The sequence below is a fragment of the Rissa tridactyla genome, chromosome 2, assembly GCF_028500815.1.
Source record: "Rissa tridactyla isolate bRisTri1 chromosome 2, bRisTri1.patW.cur.20221130, whole genome shotgun sequence".
In the NCBI taxonomy this organism is placed as follows: Eukaryota; Metazoa; Chordata; class Aves; order Charadriiformes; family Laridae; genus Rissa; species Rissa tridactyla.
In genome coordinates this window covers 90,050,924-90,068,837 of record NC_071467.1, presented here as the reverse complement: position 1 = coordinate 90,068,837, position 17,914 = coordinate 90,050,924, and the positions used below count along the sequence as shown (strand labels likewise).

Here is a 17,914-nt window from a genome sequence, read left to right as displayed (position 1 = left end):
AAAAGCCAACTGCTCCCTGTAAGCGTGTTTACATTATCCCCTCCTTTTTTGTTTGTTAACACTACTTTCATACTTTTAAAGAAATGTTTACTGCGCAAGGCCTCACTAACCCACGCCAATTCTTCCTCCAAGTAAAAAAGCTTTGCTTCTGATTGATTCTAAATGGCCCTCTGCTTCCTCTGGCCATTGTTCCAAAGAGGGAGGAGTATACAAAAGCCCACAAGTTTGTTTGAGATTTCCGGGCTAAAACCACAAAGCTCATCTTTGCATCGACTCGCTGTCCAACAGAATTATTGCTCCTGCTGCTGTGCCTGACCCCAGACACTGAGGCACACGCTCTGGGAACTTAGCCTTTTGACTTCACAGAGTGCCCAAAGGACACTTGTTTTGAGTCCATGAATAGGTAATCAGTTCTCAGCCTCAGAGAACGACAGATTTTCTGCCATATCACAAGATTTGTATGCTGCGAGTTAACCATCTCCCAGCTCTGGCCAGGGGAAACAGCACGCAGTGCGACACATTCTGCGCTATGGGCAGGTGAGAAGCAGGAACTTGATTCACAAAAGATAAGCAGCAGTGCTCTTCAGCGTGAACGCGTACCATAAAAAAAAGTGTCAGGAAAAGTACAGAATTACTTTTGGAAACACACACAAGAGATGGATTAAGCATTCCTCTGGTTGTGCAAAATATGACTGCAATTAGGAAAATTAAAGTAGCTTGCCTAAATACTCAAATCCTGTGCTCCTGGAATTTATCTCTGTCCCCAAGGCCTATCCTATTTTGCAGCTTCAGCGGTTTTTAACACATGCTCTAAACAAAGTCCATTCCTACACAATCAACCAATTGCCAAGGCAGCAAGAGTTAATTACGCATAGCTCATGCCAAATGTTTAAGTCGTATCATAACAGACTGTCACAGGAAGACAATTAACACTTATTTGGCAGGGAAGATAGGATCTAGTGAAGGTGAGCGTAAAATCAGATTTTGAGGCTCTTCTTTCATTCCACTCTGAAGCAGCACAGGAGTGAATATTTTGCACATGACCTCAGAGGAGAAAGTAATTGTCAGATCTCCGTAATTTCGGAAAATATACTATCCTGTAGCAATGAGAAACCTGAGGAGAGAATAGAATTGTTAAAGTCGCATTATACTTGCTTCTTCCACAGCACGTGCATTCCTTACCTTTATTTCAGAAAGCTGCATGACTTCTGGGAAGACTTCAATGCAGTTGGAGTGAGCAATTACAGTATGCATACGTCTGCAGTTCATGATGGTTGTTGGAATGGCTTTCAGTTTGTTCCCACTAATATCAATTTCCTCCAACTCTTCCAGCTTGGCCATTTTGCTATGAAAACAAGAGTTTTAGAATTTTTCTTTTAATAGACACACATATTTTATTCTGAAGTGGTGATAAGAGCAGTGGTTTTCATTATTTTAAGAAAGTTAAATTGCAGACTTTGATCCTTCTTCACAGCAGTGCCTGTCACCTCTCCTCACATCAGACGCTAACACAGTCGTGGAACAAAATGTGTGCTTCTTCTGTCACTGTTTTGTTAATGCTACTTTTCAAATGACTAATTCTGCTTACATTCCCCTTGCTCACCAGCTCACTTTCACTTTTTCCTCTTTTATTCCCCTTTCTTTCAACCCTAGTTTCTCACTTCAGCCGAAATTTTCCCCTCCACCTTCTGGCATCCCACTCAGCCCTTCCCCCTAATTCATCATCCTCCCTCCCCCTTGCTGTTGAAGCCCAGCTGCTCAGAACATCACACAAGGACAGAGATGTCTCTTCCTTTATTTATTGGCATCTCTTTTCCAAGGTTGTACCCCATCAGCTTTACAGTACATCTTACACTTGAAAGATTTCTGATTAAAAGAGAGTGAATTGAAAGTACAGAAATTGCTGCCAAGGCAGAATCTCCTTCTGAAGTGAGAGGATTTTTCCCTAGTGGAGTTTAGTCCACTTCCAGAGGACACTTCCAGACTGCTATGCTCACAAATCTCTTATAAGGAGAAACCCACTGGGTTTAAGCAAAGTGACCAAGCCAGAGAAAACAGAAGACCTCCTTGCTTGGCTTCAAAAGCATACTGCAGTGATGCTGTGTTGAAAAGAGTTGTCCAGTTGAAGAGTTTCAAGCGCAATCAAAACCACACGTAGCACTCCCTTGTCTGTGTAATGCAAGAGAGGGTAGCAACATGCAGAGGGCATCGCAGGTGAATCCACTCGCTGCAGTATCACTACATTCAAATACAGCCTGTGCCACCTCATTTCTGTGCAATTTAGTTCTCGCTGCGAAAACGTTTCATGATGCCCACCCGCTGGTGGGCCAGAGGCAGTGAAGCTAGTTACTTACCTCGCAGGGAAGCTCTGTAGGCGATTGTAAGCCATGTGCAAGATTTTCAGGTGTGGATGGCCTGTTAACAAGGGTACGCATTTATCTGTGAGGTTGTTATTGGTCAAATACAACTCCTGCAAGATGCTATGGGTTTCTTCAGAAAGAGCGGCTGGAGGAAGCATTTCCAGTTTGTTGGCAGAGGCATTAAGAAATCTCAGGCTGCAAAGAGAAGTTGGATAAGGGAGTTCAGTGAAACATCCTGCAGGCTTTGTCTAGAAGTATAAATAAAATCTCTATTTTTAAGAGTTAAGATAGTTATAAAGCAAAGGTCAAAAGCAACAAGTTCACAACAACCGACAGAAAGTCCAAAAGTCTAGCATTATATGAACAAAACTTCTGTCACATTTTTAAATGAACACATTTCCACAAACAAAACATCAGCATGGTGTGTACATCAAAATGCCTCTATTCCCTTACCAAGACCTCATTACCTCCAACACTACTACAGATGCACCTACAGGTAAGAGCAATAACAAACCACATCATTTCCATATTCATTCCACATAAAAATGAATTGTGAATTCATCATCAACGAACCATGGGAGTATAGCTGCCCTTCAAGTGACTAAAAGAAGTCATTGGTAAAAAGGCCAGCCAGTTTTTTGGTCTTTTAAATACTGGCTAGGGTACAGACAGTATCTTGTTTAAACCTGCAGGCCTGAAAGTAATTATAAAATATGAAAAAGTACTCTTTGAATATTTGGATAACTAAAGATGCACCAATCACAAAAAAAGACCCCTGAGACCAGGCAGTAATTTGCCTTTTAGATTTTAAGGGAAGACAGTGCTAATAGTAAATTAAATTAAAGAAGTTACATACATGCTTGCTGATATATGCAGCAAGACAGAGAGCTCCTGAGAGTCCTTCCCCTACTCCCCAAATAGCAGAAGCCCTTTGTCAATATTTTCTGCAGTCCCACCACAAGCAGCAAGGACTGAAGCAGTACAGAAATGAAGTTTTTCTTTCTCCCTCAAAGGGCTTTTTCCAGGATGGCAACAAGACCCGTGGAGGTATAAGCACTGCCCACTCCTGCCAGTCAAGCTCTGCAGGCAGAGGCTTCATGCTTCTTTAGGGGAGTTTGGTGATCACAGCAGCACTGGAGGAATACACACAGGCACAAGCAATTCCAAAGAAATGGAAAAATAAGGCTCTTTATCCTTTAGTAACCAACTCTGGCATGACCATGCCTTTTCAACAGAAATAAGACCTCTCTCTTCCTTCCTTCCCTTTTCAGAAAAGGCTGCCTTGGAGAACTCACGATACAGAAGTGTGTGCCTGCCAGTCTGCAGTGACCGCGTTCAATCCAGGCTGTACTGCTGCTACCAACTAATGGGAGCGGGCAGCTGCAACAGGCAAAGCTACATTCAAGAAACAAGACTCAGCAATGAGCTGGCTCAAGCCTATAAAACCACTGATCAGGACACAAAAGGTAGGTGTGCTCCTGTCATTGATCTTAAGAGAAAGGGATAAAATATTGATAGCTTCTCCCAGGCATGCAGGAATCCACACTGACCTTTAAGGTCTATTAATGAATGAAATGGATTTGCAAGAGTTGCAGCTGGTTGAAACTTGCTCAGCAGCAAATAAGGGTCAGACATGCTACAGAGGAGTCACGTGGAATGCCAAAGGATTAAAAAAAACACTATTAGAAGCAAAAATCTCTCAGCACTGCACAGAACTGAAACTAGGTTAGCTGTTTTACACAGAGTCGTTCACTTCGGAGAACACACAGTTTAATCCTCAGGCTCACTCATTATTCACAAGGGTGGTAAAACTCCAGAGGAGGAAGGGAGGAGAGGGAGGATTAACACAGAAAAGGGAATAGGCAGCTGAAAGGATTTAAAAAATTATTTATTTATTCTAAAAAGATGCTGCTTAATTTCACCCTTTAGCTATAAACTAAAAATATATTAAGCTCATTCAAAGTGGGATTATTAAACTAAAGCATACCACATCAACAGTTCCTGTACTTAATTAAACACCAGCAAGCACACCTATTGCTAAAGTACACACAACTATTACTTTGGCAACTTCGGTCTAATATGCGTGATAGACTTCTTTCTCTCCACAAAAAAGGCACTTCGATTAACGTTAAACCCACAGTGTATTTTGTGCCACTCATTACAAAATGGTCATCTTCAACTCAGCCTAGAAAGGCTTAAGTAATAAAAAGATTTAAGGCTGCTGCGAAAAGTGAACTTTCACAGGAATACGATGGGGATGAGGAGGTGGCAGCAAAACATCCCCCAGGAAAGGGCATGTTCTGCTTCCTGAAGAGGAATCTGTATTTTACTTATGTTCTTGCAAGCTGCAGCAGAATAACCTGGAGTGTTTCACAGGTACCTTCTTTTAATAACCAAAAGGAGACAAACAGATAACCTAGAGAGCATCCTATGGCTATGAAGTTCAGAAGAATGTTAAGCTTGCTCAAGTACAGCTAGCCCAAAACACAGCTGAAAGCTTCAAGTAAGAAAAAGTACATTGCTCTGATAAAGCTGAAATTAATAGTCTACTATACTGAAGCCATTTTAAGTTCAAAAGAAAAATAAAACAAACAAAAGCTCTTCTGTTTTTAATAAATTTTCAACATTGGTGGAATATAACAAGAAATTTCAAGCTGTTCCCTCACTGGTATTAAAAGTGGCCGGAATCTGCACATTCCTGCCAAAAAATAAGTTTTGATGCATGTATTTTCCAATGGGGAAAGGAGAAAGGAGAGTTGTTGCTCTATACACCCCCACCCTTTTGCCAAATCCTCCAGAGGGTGATATGACAACACTGGAAATAAATCCCCATCATCCTGACCTACAGCCTAGTGCCTTGATGTGAACAAGGTTTAGGTCGCTAGCAAAATCTTGCCAACAGTCTAAAATGGGAACCCTGTGGTACCCCATACATAACAACTCACGGCTTGGTAGCACTCAACGGTCAGGTTCAGTATAATCACATACTAATCTCTGTCTGTAGCTGACATAACTGGAATTAAATTAACTTTTTAGAAAAGAGCATGCCACTTATTTACATGTTCTTTTTGACCAGCTGTTATACTAAAATGGTAAAAACATTATGAAACGATAATTCTTTCAAGATATTCTTTGGATTTAAAAAAAAAGGGGGGGGGATAACACTATTCTCTGGGCAGAGAACAGAATGAACCAGCAGATTGCTTCTGCCAAAGCTTTGCCAATTCTGTGCTATAATCTTATGTCCAAAACCAAAAAAATAATAAAAAATAAATCTGCACTTGCCAATCAGGTTTTCCCTCACAAAGATTTAACACAAGTCCTCCTTCAGGTTATTTCCACTCCCCTGTTTCTTCATCGTCGTGCAGCGTGCCAGCTGCTACCTTAGAAGGCACATCTTACAAATGCCCTCCAGAGGAATGGAAATTTACTTGGGCACAACTGTTCTCATCTCTCTTGTGCACGGACTTAAACTGATTCATGTTCCTTGAAGATATCCCACTCATATTGCTTATCAGATGGAAGCAGAATGTCAAGTATTAAAGCTCAGTCCAAAATTAATTGTTTCCCTTTCCAATTCCACCCACACACTATACCACAAGCTCATGAAAAAAAAGTATAGCATCACTACAAAAACCTGAATTCAGCAGCCTGCGCACATACCAGAGTATAATACAGTGAGGAGAGCATGAATTAACACGTACTAAAAGAGTGTTGGAGATTAAGAAAGAAATGAAGGTGCTGGCAGGGAGATGCCAGAATTCTTCAACTTTGACAAGGTGCAAATTCTCCTCTGGGGTAATAATATCAACATTGATCTCCGTCCGGAATAAGTCACCTTCGGTTTTATGGCATATTAAAGTACAATCCCTTGCTGGGTTTAACTTCTCCAAGAGACAAAATAGAAAAAAACCCACTGTCCCAAAGAATAGGCTAGAATCAAGGACATGGATTTAATTCAACAAAACAGACCTAATATGCAGTCACATACATTCTGTATTTAAACCCAGAGGATTCTGGTCTCAATTTGAACTTCCAAAAGCAGAGGAAGAAAATCTTCTACTGAAAACTGCAAAAAGGTTCAAAATTTTTTTAGCACCAATGCCTACCTCTAGCACACACAAAAGCTGATTATAGACAATTGTGAGAATACAGCATCTCCTAATTCCTCACTGTCTTCTGAGGTAGCCTGGCAAACTTGGCTTGCTGGTAAGACACAGCCACCACTGAAAAATGTATGTCCTCCAAAAAGCTGAGGAATGTTCAATATTAAAAGGAGCAACACAGACAACTGCATCCAATGGCAAAGCAGCAGCAAATCAAAACCACTGTGCTTAGCTTCAGATATGCAGAGAAATCAAGATCTTCAGTTTGGCCTGTGCCCCAAGATCTCCATCAGCACAGAGCAATCAAAATACAAAATTTCTTCTTCAGTCCCTTCTGCAGAGACATGCCCTCAATTTCTGATCGCCTAATCCTAAAATAATTTATGATTGTGGTAGCAGGTGTGTGAGGAAGAATCTTGTAAGATAAGCATGTCTGGGGGGGATAAGAAAGAGAAAAAAAAAAATCAAAGCAGTTTTACCAGCCCATGCAAAAGAGGGTATTTCTTTCCCCTTTAAAAAAATAAAAAAATAAATGAAAGGACAGAAACATTCAAGTGAATCCCCTTCCTGTTGATTGACTGCCAAAAAAACCACTTTGCTGCTGTCTCCTCAGCTCTTGCTTTCTAACCTATCTTTAGCTGTTCCATTAACTGGGATTTCCCCAGTTTCTTATGTATCTGCTTGCAATCCCTAACCTACCAGCAGAGAAACAAACGTGGCTAAATATTTGTGCCACAAAAGTACGTGCATCAAACACTCAAATAGCTCTTTGCATTCATTTGACTTTGTTTCCTTCCTCACTTCACTCCTGCATCCACAACAGGACTGAATACTTGCATCAAAAAGAAGGAGCCACAGTGGGTGGAAATGGCAAATAGCAAACAAGAGCAAGTTTAACTGTGTCACCTTCCAGAACTCCAGAAAAAAGAAAAAAAAACAAACAAATTAAATAAAATCAAAACAAACAAACAGAAAATCAGAACAGATAAAACAGCAGAACAAAGCTGAAAACAAGCATCATGCAGACAAGAGCCTAGATGGGCTCTGAATAGCTGACACTGGCTTAGCCACCACAGCTGGCCACTACCAGACACTACAAAACAAAGCCCAGGGTTTAAGTTGTGCACATCACAGCTACGCATCTTCACAGAACTGCTTTAGGCAGTCCAATGGCTGTTTTAAGGCTTTATACTGAAAGCATTCATACTGACTGGAAAGGAAGCTTCGGCAAGAGGCAAACCCTCACCCTTCACCATTGTGTCTCCATTTTTAAAATCCTGTGACCACTGCCACTGCTTTTCTACCATGCACAGCTTAAGCTCTTGAATGCTTGCTCATCTTATCCAAAGAGCATTTTGTACAACAGTTTTCATGCCATTAAATGGTAGTTTGCTGCAAGCTGGTCAAGAAAGGCAGTAAAAAGTCTGTACGAGAATCAGACAGAACCAGAAAGGCATCACAACAGATGAAGCAGTGGATAGAAATGAAAGGCTGCAGAAATGCAGGTGTACAAAGAAAGGTTCAGGACTCAGCTTAGGAGCTTTCCCCATCAGCTGTAGCAGTTGCATGAATTCTTTGTTTTTGCAGCATCTGGTAATGAGAAATGAAGAGATTATCTGGCTGCCTCTGCGGTGCTCATATTGCCAAGAAAATCCCCACCCTACAAGAGAAATCCTTGCTAACATGATCAAGATGTGCGTACTTTCAGTGCAATAAACAGAACCAAGTTCTGTCTTGGTCAGAGGAATGTTTCATAGGCTAGTCCTCAATTTCTCCTCGAGTAACAGTATAAAATAGAAAATTAATTAAAAAGCAGAACAAAAAAATATCCCTAAATTACACTCTTCAGCAGAGAATGACACCTTTCATTGGTTTTTGAAGGATTAAGACAGAAAAGCAATGATGGTTGATTCTTCTATGAAGAGAACAGAGGTTTTTCAGGATTTTCTCCTTTTTTGGTGAAAGTGATATTCTCTCTTCGTGCACCAATGCACCGATTTCCTTCCTTTCCTCAGATGTTCTAGATGTCAAAGCCCACCAGTGCTTGTGCTGAAGTTCGCCCAAGGCACTTCACACCCACTTCGTCAAATATTCAGGATTGAGAAGGAGAAAGCGTTTATAATTCACAGCATGAGACTTCATACCCAGACAAGATATCATCTGTCAGTTGCACAGACCCAAGTACCTTTCCAAAAAAATAAACTAATCTCTTCAAGGCTGCAAAAGGTAAGTCATTTTATGGAGAGATAAAGGTTCTGTAAGGTAAAGTGATTTGTCCAGCATTACATGCTGGGTAGAGACCATGGCAGACCACTCAGGAAACCCAGTTTTCTTGGCACGTCTGGCAGTACAGATTGCGCTTCCCAGGGAATGCTTGGAGAAGAGAAGCATTTTACCTTTTTAAAACAAAACAAACCCCTGAACACCTTCCCCTGGCCCACACCCATTTCTGTTGACACTTTGCTGCTGTCGGTTGCAAACATTTGAAAACAAAATAAAGATGTTCCCTGTAGGAAATTCCCAACTTAAAACTCGGACATTGTGCACTAATACACACAGCTGTTTTCCTTCAGTTATCACTTTTGCAGCAGTCATAGGAGCACCAGCATGGACAAGCTGTTTGCAAGCCACGTCATCTAAACCAAACAAGGGGGGAACCCCACCCAAGACCACTGCTTCCATTATCATCACAAGCAAGGGAGGCTGCAATGATGATGAGATGCCAGAATGGGTAAATTCTGTTCCTCTCCTGCAATGGTCCATGACTTTGTTAATACCCATAGAAGACTCTGAGCTACAACCTGTTTTTCATAGAAGTTTTACAAAATTATTTCTCTCTGTGTTTTCAAAGGTGCCAGTAGTTTTCGGAAACCTACTTAGAGGTTTCTTTCCTTTCCAAGTTAACACATAGGAATTTAAACCTGCGACCTGTAAATAGCATTTTTTTTTAACCCAATTTTGCAACTTCCCATAAAAAAAGCTTTTGACAAGGTTTCATTTCTGAAGTTCATACAATCTCTAATGTACAATAATTTAAAAAGTCATCCACAAGACAATTATAGCTGCTGATGTGAAACATCCTTGCCACATGAACAGCCTATGAATTTCACCACTTTTAAACATAAATGTGCCAGACAATTGCAATTATTACAGTAGTAACATTGCAGAGTTTCAATGTCTTGACTGCACTTTTATGTAAAGTCTCAACTGAAACAGTAAATTAACATCAGAATAACTTTGGTGATAATCAATTTATTCCAAAGGTAGTACCCTACACAGACTTGGATGTGGACAGGTATGCAATAGTGTTGTTTAAAAAAAAAATAAAAAAAAAATCAAAGTACAAAAATTATTTTAAGTGTTCTTTAAAGCAAATCAAGGCTGAGATGTCATGTTGGTTTCAAAAACCAAAACCCTGTCCTAGTAAAGTTCACCTTTTAAAAGGTAACTTTTAACCTAAATGATCAATTCCTTAGAACATTACTGTTCAAGAGTAAGTCAGTTAAGAGTTTATTTAGAAACCACCTCAACCACCAACCTAATTCTCCTATTCCCAGTGCTGCGAATCCCAGGAAATCTAACTAGAAGTTCATGACAGAATGAACAACAGTATAAAAGGTTTCGCAATTCTCTTAATTGGGTGAGGAGCTGTGACAGTGAGATCACCACTACTTTTGCTTCTCCACCTCTCAAGAAATCCAGGAGCTATGCATTCCTTTTGTCACAGCTAGGATCAGAAATAAAACCCCACAGCACACAATCTCACTGTCTGTTAAATTATGCATGGGTTGAGCACTCAGAAATCCCATGACTGTATGTGGAAACGCAGAGGTGCAAGGAACACTGACACCAAGGGGAACTAACCCATCCGCCATCCCCAGACTATGCTACCAACCTCCCAGCTGCTTTACAAGATATGTTCAGTCAGGAAGAAAGATTAGGAAGACTGTGAGACTAAAGCAGCAGCATAAAAATAAGAATCCAGAAAGCAGATCAAGTGGTGACACCAACTAAATTAGCGACAAACATTCAAAAAGCATAAAAAAATTCACAAAGCAAAGAGAGGGGAATAACTGAGTTATTCTGACAGCCTTATGCACAGATTTTGTTTTGTTTGACAGGTATAAATAAGTTCTATTCTCTGACTGAAGGGAAAAAAAAAAAAGCTTTCACACTCCATCAAACAAGCCTAAGAAATATGTATTTAAAGAAACTGCCACTAACCCATCTGAGCGTATGTAGTAAAAAATAGCATGTGCTTCACTTTACAGCTAGATTTCAAGGAGTAGGTGTTCAGCAGGAGCTTGGTGGGGAAAAAGAAGAAACCATATAAGGCAACAAAACCAGAATAAAAAGAATGTGTTTTGGTGAGTTGGGCAGACATCTGTTCTTACCACATAAGGCTTGGGAACTTTCAAATTAGGGGAACCTCAGATTACCCTTTCATCTAGGAAGTAACACACAAAGCAAGGTTCCTCACATGCAAGCTGAGATCAAATTTCATTATATTTACCTGTCTGCTTTCAAAAGCAGGTTAGATGGCAGTTCAAGGAGCTGGTTGTGTTGCACGTCCAGGACCTCCACTTGCATTCGCTCGAGCCGATCTGGTAGCCTTCCTAACATGTTATGTCCTGCCAGCAGCTTACGCAAGCTACTATTGTAAAACAACCTTAGAAAAATAAAAAACACCAAAAATGAGAAAAATATAAACTGAAGAGATGCTTTGAGAATTTAGGTGCACTACCACAGATCATTACAAAGAACGTGATTCAGCCAACTGATCGTCAGACACGGTATTAATTACGCACGGATCCAAGAATGTCTTCCCACTCTCCACCAACTTCTTGAAAAGGTTGTTCAGAGACAGGGAAGGAGGTTTAAGCATGATTCAGGAGTCAAAGTAGTGAGACAGGGTTATCTTATTGCACTGTATTAAACATGAATATAGAAGCACGACAGTGAAGGAGGTAATTGCTAACAATGGCTGCAGAAAACTGCACATGTGGGATCCCCCTAGCTAATGGAAGAACTTCAGAAGTGTAGGTGAAATCACCAGTCACCTCACAAGCTTCATAGTGCTCTATTCATCATCTGCTGACTCATAATCCAGTGCAATTCCCCACCCCCCCATTTTCCTTTTCTGTTAATACCAGACTAACATAAAGCCTCCTTTCCAGTTCTACAGTGAATGAAATTTATCTAATCGGCTTTACTTTCTTGAGCTTTTACAAGTGATAGATGACCTGGAGTCCCATCCCCCTGCTCCATTTTTTGGGGGGCTGGGGGAGAAGGGGAGGGCTGAAGAGGGCAACATAAAGAGACAAGAACAAACAGCTGTTTTGATCAAATAGTAAAGCTAAAATTTGCAGTATCAAAAAACGCAATAAGGAGTTCAAAATCTGCACCTAAAGACCTCAAAAATGGAGCAACTCTCAATTTTGAACAGGAACCACTTTCAGCAACTTAAGAAAAAAAGATTATTATTCATATGCCGCCTGTCTTACATTCCCGCTGCCGTACTGCTTAATCTGGTGAGCCTGTGCATCATACTGACCTGCTTCAATCAAAGTCTCTCAAATTACTCAGCATTAGAGCAAAAATCTTCTTCCCTCTGTTACAATGACCCAAATACACGTAAAGAGCCTCCCTGCCCCTTTCCTACAACACATCAGGTCATCGGATTATTGTGCCAAAATAATCAATGAAGTATGCTGAGTATTTTTCCCTTGACAGATATAGTCATACTCTGTATCTGTGTGCCAGCGTTAACAGTTATCTCAGTTGGCTGGATTGTCTGCGTTATGACCATGAATACGAGTCAACAGCCAGCCGTATCATTCCAGAAGGCTGAACACAGGGTGAAAAGACTTACCATAACAGTGATAAGTGTATCTATTATGTTTTTGCCATTTAACCATTTTTGTTTCACTCCACTTTTAGGTGGAAATCTCTCTCAGTTATGGATATGCCTTTCTATTCTATTTCATTTCCTAATCAACACTGGCCAGTATCATCAACACCAAACATCACAGGGAAAAGCAGAATTGGTTGACAAAGTCTCCAAAAAGATTTATCACATTGGGGAATTTTTTTGGATGGGTGGGGGCAGTGCCATTTTAAAATAAAAAACATTCAAATCATGGCAAAACCCTTAGGAATTAGCTTTTCCATGAAAATATATTTTATAAATAATCAAGAAGAACTGAGTAAGTCTTTGGGGTATTTTTTGTTTGTTTTTTTTCTCTTATTTTCCAAGTTACACAAGCACCAAAGGAACTGGGCTGCCTGAAGAGAGACTGAACCACCAGCATTTAACTAAGCAAGCTCCTGATGAGCCTGGAAACCTAGTTCTCAAGCTTGGTGGGGAAACCAGGATGCTGGGACTGCTCTTTGCTATGGGCAGCTTTCCCACTTGCCCAACTCCCACTGGAAGTTTTGATGGGATCAAAAAGTTCTAAGGACAAGCACATCGCCCAGCATCAGCATCTTCTGAGAAAACAAGGTTTGGTGAATGCATTCAACCAATTCCTTTAGTAAGCAACTGTTTGAGAAAACACAATGTTGAATACAAATAGATCTTTTTAAAAAACAGACAAAAAGGAACACAAATGCATACAGACATCTGTCCACCGGTGGCAGCAAGGTCATTTTGGCAACTCTTAATTGAAGCATTTCCATTTTCTTTGGGAAATCTTTGGCAACATCAGTTTTATGACAATGAATTTGTCCTGCATAGCTACGACTAAGTACCTTTTTTGTTATTTTTCAGTACTTTAAAAGCAAAAACAGCTGCATTACAGCCCAGTGTGCACTGTTCCCGTTCTCTTTACGTGAGACAAACATTAGGACACGGTCCTCTATCTCAAATGCTTCAATTTTTTGTCTTCAAGGATTGTTTTTGCGTTACAAGAGGCGAACACACATAACATCAACTGTAGTTTGTTTAGATTAGATGAAGCCTTCAGCCTTCCAGGAAACTGCTGGTCAGCCAAGGCTTGAATATTTGTGGTTAGAGTTGCAAGCATCGTCCTAGGAGAGTCCTGCTCTCTCACTTCGCAGGTTTTCAGAGTGCTATTCTATGTAGAAGGATAAGCACACAGCAGTGCACATGAACACACTTACTGGGCACTACGTATTTGCCTGATATTTAACAGTAGGTCTATACGCTTGAGCCATTTGCATTTGAATCCAGACCTGAATTTCCCTAAAGTTTAACAGACCTTCAAAGCCTGTGTTTTGAACTGGGCCTTAAACTGAGATGACTTATGAGGAGCTAAACTATCTAGACACATACTACAAAGAAAAGCTTTCAAAGATAAGCTGTTTCCTGGGGTTAATGATAAGATGGCAGGAGAGACAACTGGGATGTTGACTGTACCTAATTTCAGCTAATCATTAATCTCCCAAAGATATCTGGTATGCCTTGATAGTCCTTGCTGTTATGAAGTGCAAATGAAAGGCAAATGAACTTTTGCTCCCCCCCCCACCTGAGTAGGCGCAGTTTCACTTTGTGTGAAAGAACAGTGGGATTAACAGTCTGTATATTAACGCATTAGTTTGCTCGATAAATCTCCTTACATCTTTTTCTGCCCACATTTCTGAAATCTATTCTCTTCCCATTTCTGACACTAAAACTGCCAGTTTACACCATATGGCACATTCATCTGACCCAGACAAAACTATCCTTTTTGGTTTCTGATGCTCTTCTGTGCTGTACAGCTCTGTAAGGAAAATATTTAATAGCTCATCATGTACTAGCTGTCTACAATCTTCAATGGCTCTGCACATCCCCATGCAATTTCACTCTTTGTGTCTAGTACGTTTTCGCTCCTTCACAAGACCTCTTTCGAAGGGTACAGAGCAGCCAAGAATGACAGCTCTCTTCCAGTGAAGTCAGGGACTTAAACATTCTCAATACCAGCACCTGACCAGCATACTCACCTGGAACAGGTCTCTCCAGAAAAAAACCCTAGTAAGAGCCATTCATTATATAAACTCAGTTCCTATTTTCATTCCTGTTCACTTGCTTTCCTATAATTTGTATTTATCAATTTTAAGTTTAGATTCCTGGAAAAGAGATCATCTTTGTAGTGAAGGTGATTGCTCTAATTGCAGGAGTTTGCTTGCTTGATGAGGTTCTACCTTCTCCTCTCAACCCTTTTTCACTCAAACAGGGCTGTGAACTGGAGTCTCTAGGCACCACTGAAACTAAATTACAAGTTCTGGATGTCTAAACTGTCATGCAAAGTTATGGCTGTAAATATTTAATATTCAGTATTAAAAATGAAGGGCTTTCCTGCCTGAACAGCCACATGAACAGCTTCAAAACTTCCACCTGAAGTTCAAAGGCACTGCTTTCTCTGCATGAAAGTAAAAGAAGAAAGGCTGGGTGGAAGCTTGAGGCATGGTGACACCCCACAAGGTAAAAATAAAATCAAGCGAAAGATAAAACGGGCCTGACAGTCACTGGAACAAGCTAAACACTGAATCAGCAATTATTTCTGAATTGCTTATCCTGTTCCACATCGTGCAACTGGTCTGCAAGACTCACCGGGCAGGCAGCTCACGTATCTGATTGTGGCCTACATCCAACACTTCCAGTTTCCTGCTGTCACATACCCACTCAGGCAGGTTTTCCAGGTGATTTCTGTGAATAAAGAAGACAAAGAGGTGTAACTAAATGATAATCAAGATGTAAAGGCTATTAAGAATACAGCCTCAAGAGAGATACAGAAACCTGCAGGAAATAAATGTGCTACATAATGCATTTCCTATGAGATTGTATCGCCCCTCCTCCTAGGGCACTACGACTGCAGTAAGGTCCTGAGTGAGGGGGCACGAAAGTTAACAGCATTATTATCTCCCTAGATGTGCAGCCACTAAGAAAATGGAAAAAGCTGCTTCCCAATTATCTCGGAAGAAGTATTATGAGTATCAAAGTATCAAGGATGAAGGAGTCTCTCCATGGAGAAGAAAATTTGTGAGATACTCCCCAGAAGATATTCACACCCTACACAGTTGAAACACACCTCCTCGATCCCCCATAAATTCAATCTTGAAGCCCACTCTACCACTCTTCAGCCATCTCACTGAATAAAACAAAATTTTTTTTGCATATCTTTAAAGACAAGCATTTTGCTTCTCTTGCATTTGTCTTCACAGAAATTGTCCCTTGTAAAAATTAAGTTCTCAGAGGTAAGTTTTTCCAAATATTGCACTGAAAACATGCAGCTAGGCACAGTGGGGCACCCATGTATCCTGCCTTAAAGACAAAAATTAGCAGCACAAAATGCATGGAGGAGACTGTGTGCATGTGCATCCATATATCCACTACTTCAGCTAGCATACACAGAGGCAAAACTGGTCAGACTTGAAGTTCAGGAATAGGACCCTTAGACAGCATGAACATAAATCAATATTCATGCTCATTCATGTACTTGTATCCTTTAGTTTATTCGTGCAATAGCCTTCAACCAAAATATGCGATAGCAACCCAGCCCCTCAGATAGCTTCCTTCTCAATCTCAGATGGATTTCCCAAATTCCAAGTGAGCCAAGAAGCTAAAGACCTGCCCATTTAGCATTTAGTTACAATGCCATCACTGAACTGAGGCACAAAAATGGGTTTGTGATCAAAATCATGTATTCTGCAATTTCATTTACAGCTAAATGGAGAACACAGCTTTACAAAGAATGCTTTTCAAAAAATCACACTTTTTTTAGTCACACCTGTGTGTTACATTTAGGTGTGCAACAGGAATAAGTCATGGTTGATGAAACTTTGAAGTTGATGGCCACTTGCCCAGGTTAACTCACTAATTGTTACGATCACCCTCAACAGCTTACAAGTGCTTTAAGCAGGCTTTTTAATGAATGAGATTATCACTTCAACATGCAGATGGGCAATTCCTTAAATGAGATGGGCATTAAGCACATCTATAAAGTGTTTTCTTAACTCAGTCCTTAAATTGTAAGCCAAACTAAAACATACTCTTTTCAATTTTTTTCCTTATCCCACCTCCCTCGTTAAAGTGAGATTTACACACGCATTCAAATGGTGACTGCAGACATCCCGGCACAGCCAGGACTGCAGAGAACAACCACAAGCTTCTGGAGCTGCTGAACTGATGAGTAAACTACCAAACCGTCACCTACGCTGGGCTTGTGACACAGACATATCCAGAAAGGAACTTCTGTACATATCTCATATTGGTGCACATTCAAATCACTGTGTTATACCTCTATAAGATAGGAAATCTTTAAGTCAGGGATATAAAGGCATATTTTGCTTTTAGTACTCCAAAAATTTAAAAAGTGAATCTATAAAAAGGAAACAGGGAAGAACCAGACAGTAGAAAAAAGCCCGTCCCCTCTTGACTCTGAAAATCAGTCTTCTCATATCTTGAGGTCCAATTCCTGCCCCCACTCCCTCCCAGTAGAATACCAGTGAATATCATTTTTCCATAAGCCTCATTGATATATATTTTACAGATCCAAGAAAAAAACCATACTCTTACCTAGAAATATCCATGTAAGTCAGGCAATTAGGAACTGGATACACATCAAGGTGAACAAGTTCTAGGGGGGGGAAAAAATATATAAAACCAAAAGTGGAGATAAAGATTTGCACCTAAATGGCTGTTCCATAAGAGTTAGAGCTAACACCTACACAATTCAGGACAAGTCAGTAACCTAAAAAACTGAGGATCTGGACCTCTGTGAACTGAGTTTTGTTTCTTTATTATGTCTGAGTACATTTGCTATATTATGTTGTACTTGCTATGACAGACACTGCGTAACTGATCAGAATGGAGAAACTGGAGGATTGTAAAAATTTCATGAAAAATTCTCATTTTTCCATTTTTGTCCCAGAATTGTAACTTCAACTCTGCCACCCTCCAGAATAGTCAGTCGCAAACCTGTTCTACTTTTTTTTCACTGGTCACTAATGGTACAGGCACAGGAAGGGAGACTCCCCACTCTGGAACAGCAAGCTACAGAATACCCCTGCGTTCTCCAGGTCATGGCAAGATCCAGAGTATTTTTCAACACGATACATGAGCGTTTGCATCCCTGTGGAGTTCCTGGTTGCCAGACAGCCTCACAGACCTTTCATAGTGTCTCAGCTACTGCTAGTGATGTTATATTTTGATTGCTTCAATAATATTTCATATCCTAAGGTTTTTAGGTAGCTAATGCTTAGCATTAAGGTTGAAACAAAACCAAAAGAAACACAACCATTTAAGCCAACAAAAAATACACTAAAGTGAAACTGTAACAGGCATCATGGTTCCTTTAGAAGATGAGACTAGAACAAGGTGGCTGAGGGTGCAAAGAGAGGATAGCCAAGAGAAACAGCAAGACAAATAGGCAGTTGATTGCAAGATACAGGTCGACTTGGGTTCTCAGCTCACATTGCACAGCACATGCTCAGATTATGTTAACTTTT

General features: G+C 40.4%; 1 protein-coding gene across 1 annotated transcript in view; it reads right to left on the bottom strand.

The window, feature by feature from the left end:
- The window catches only part of PHLPP1 (PH domain and leucine rich repeat protein phosphatase 1), a 145,075-nt gene that overhangs the window by 14,958 nt on the left and 112,203 nt on the right, over nt 1–17,914 (bottom strand). The window contains 5 exon segments of the mRNA XM_054190572.1: nt 1,183–1,345; nt 2,355–2,555; nt 10,980–11,135; nt 15,018–15,113; nt 16,983–17,043. Coding sequence (XP_054046547.1) covers nt 1,183–1,345; nt 2,355–2,555; nt 10,980–11,135; nt 15,018–15,113; nt 16,983–17,043 — 677 coding nt within the window.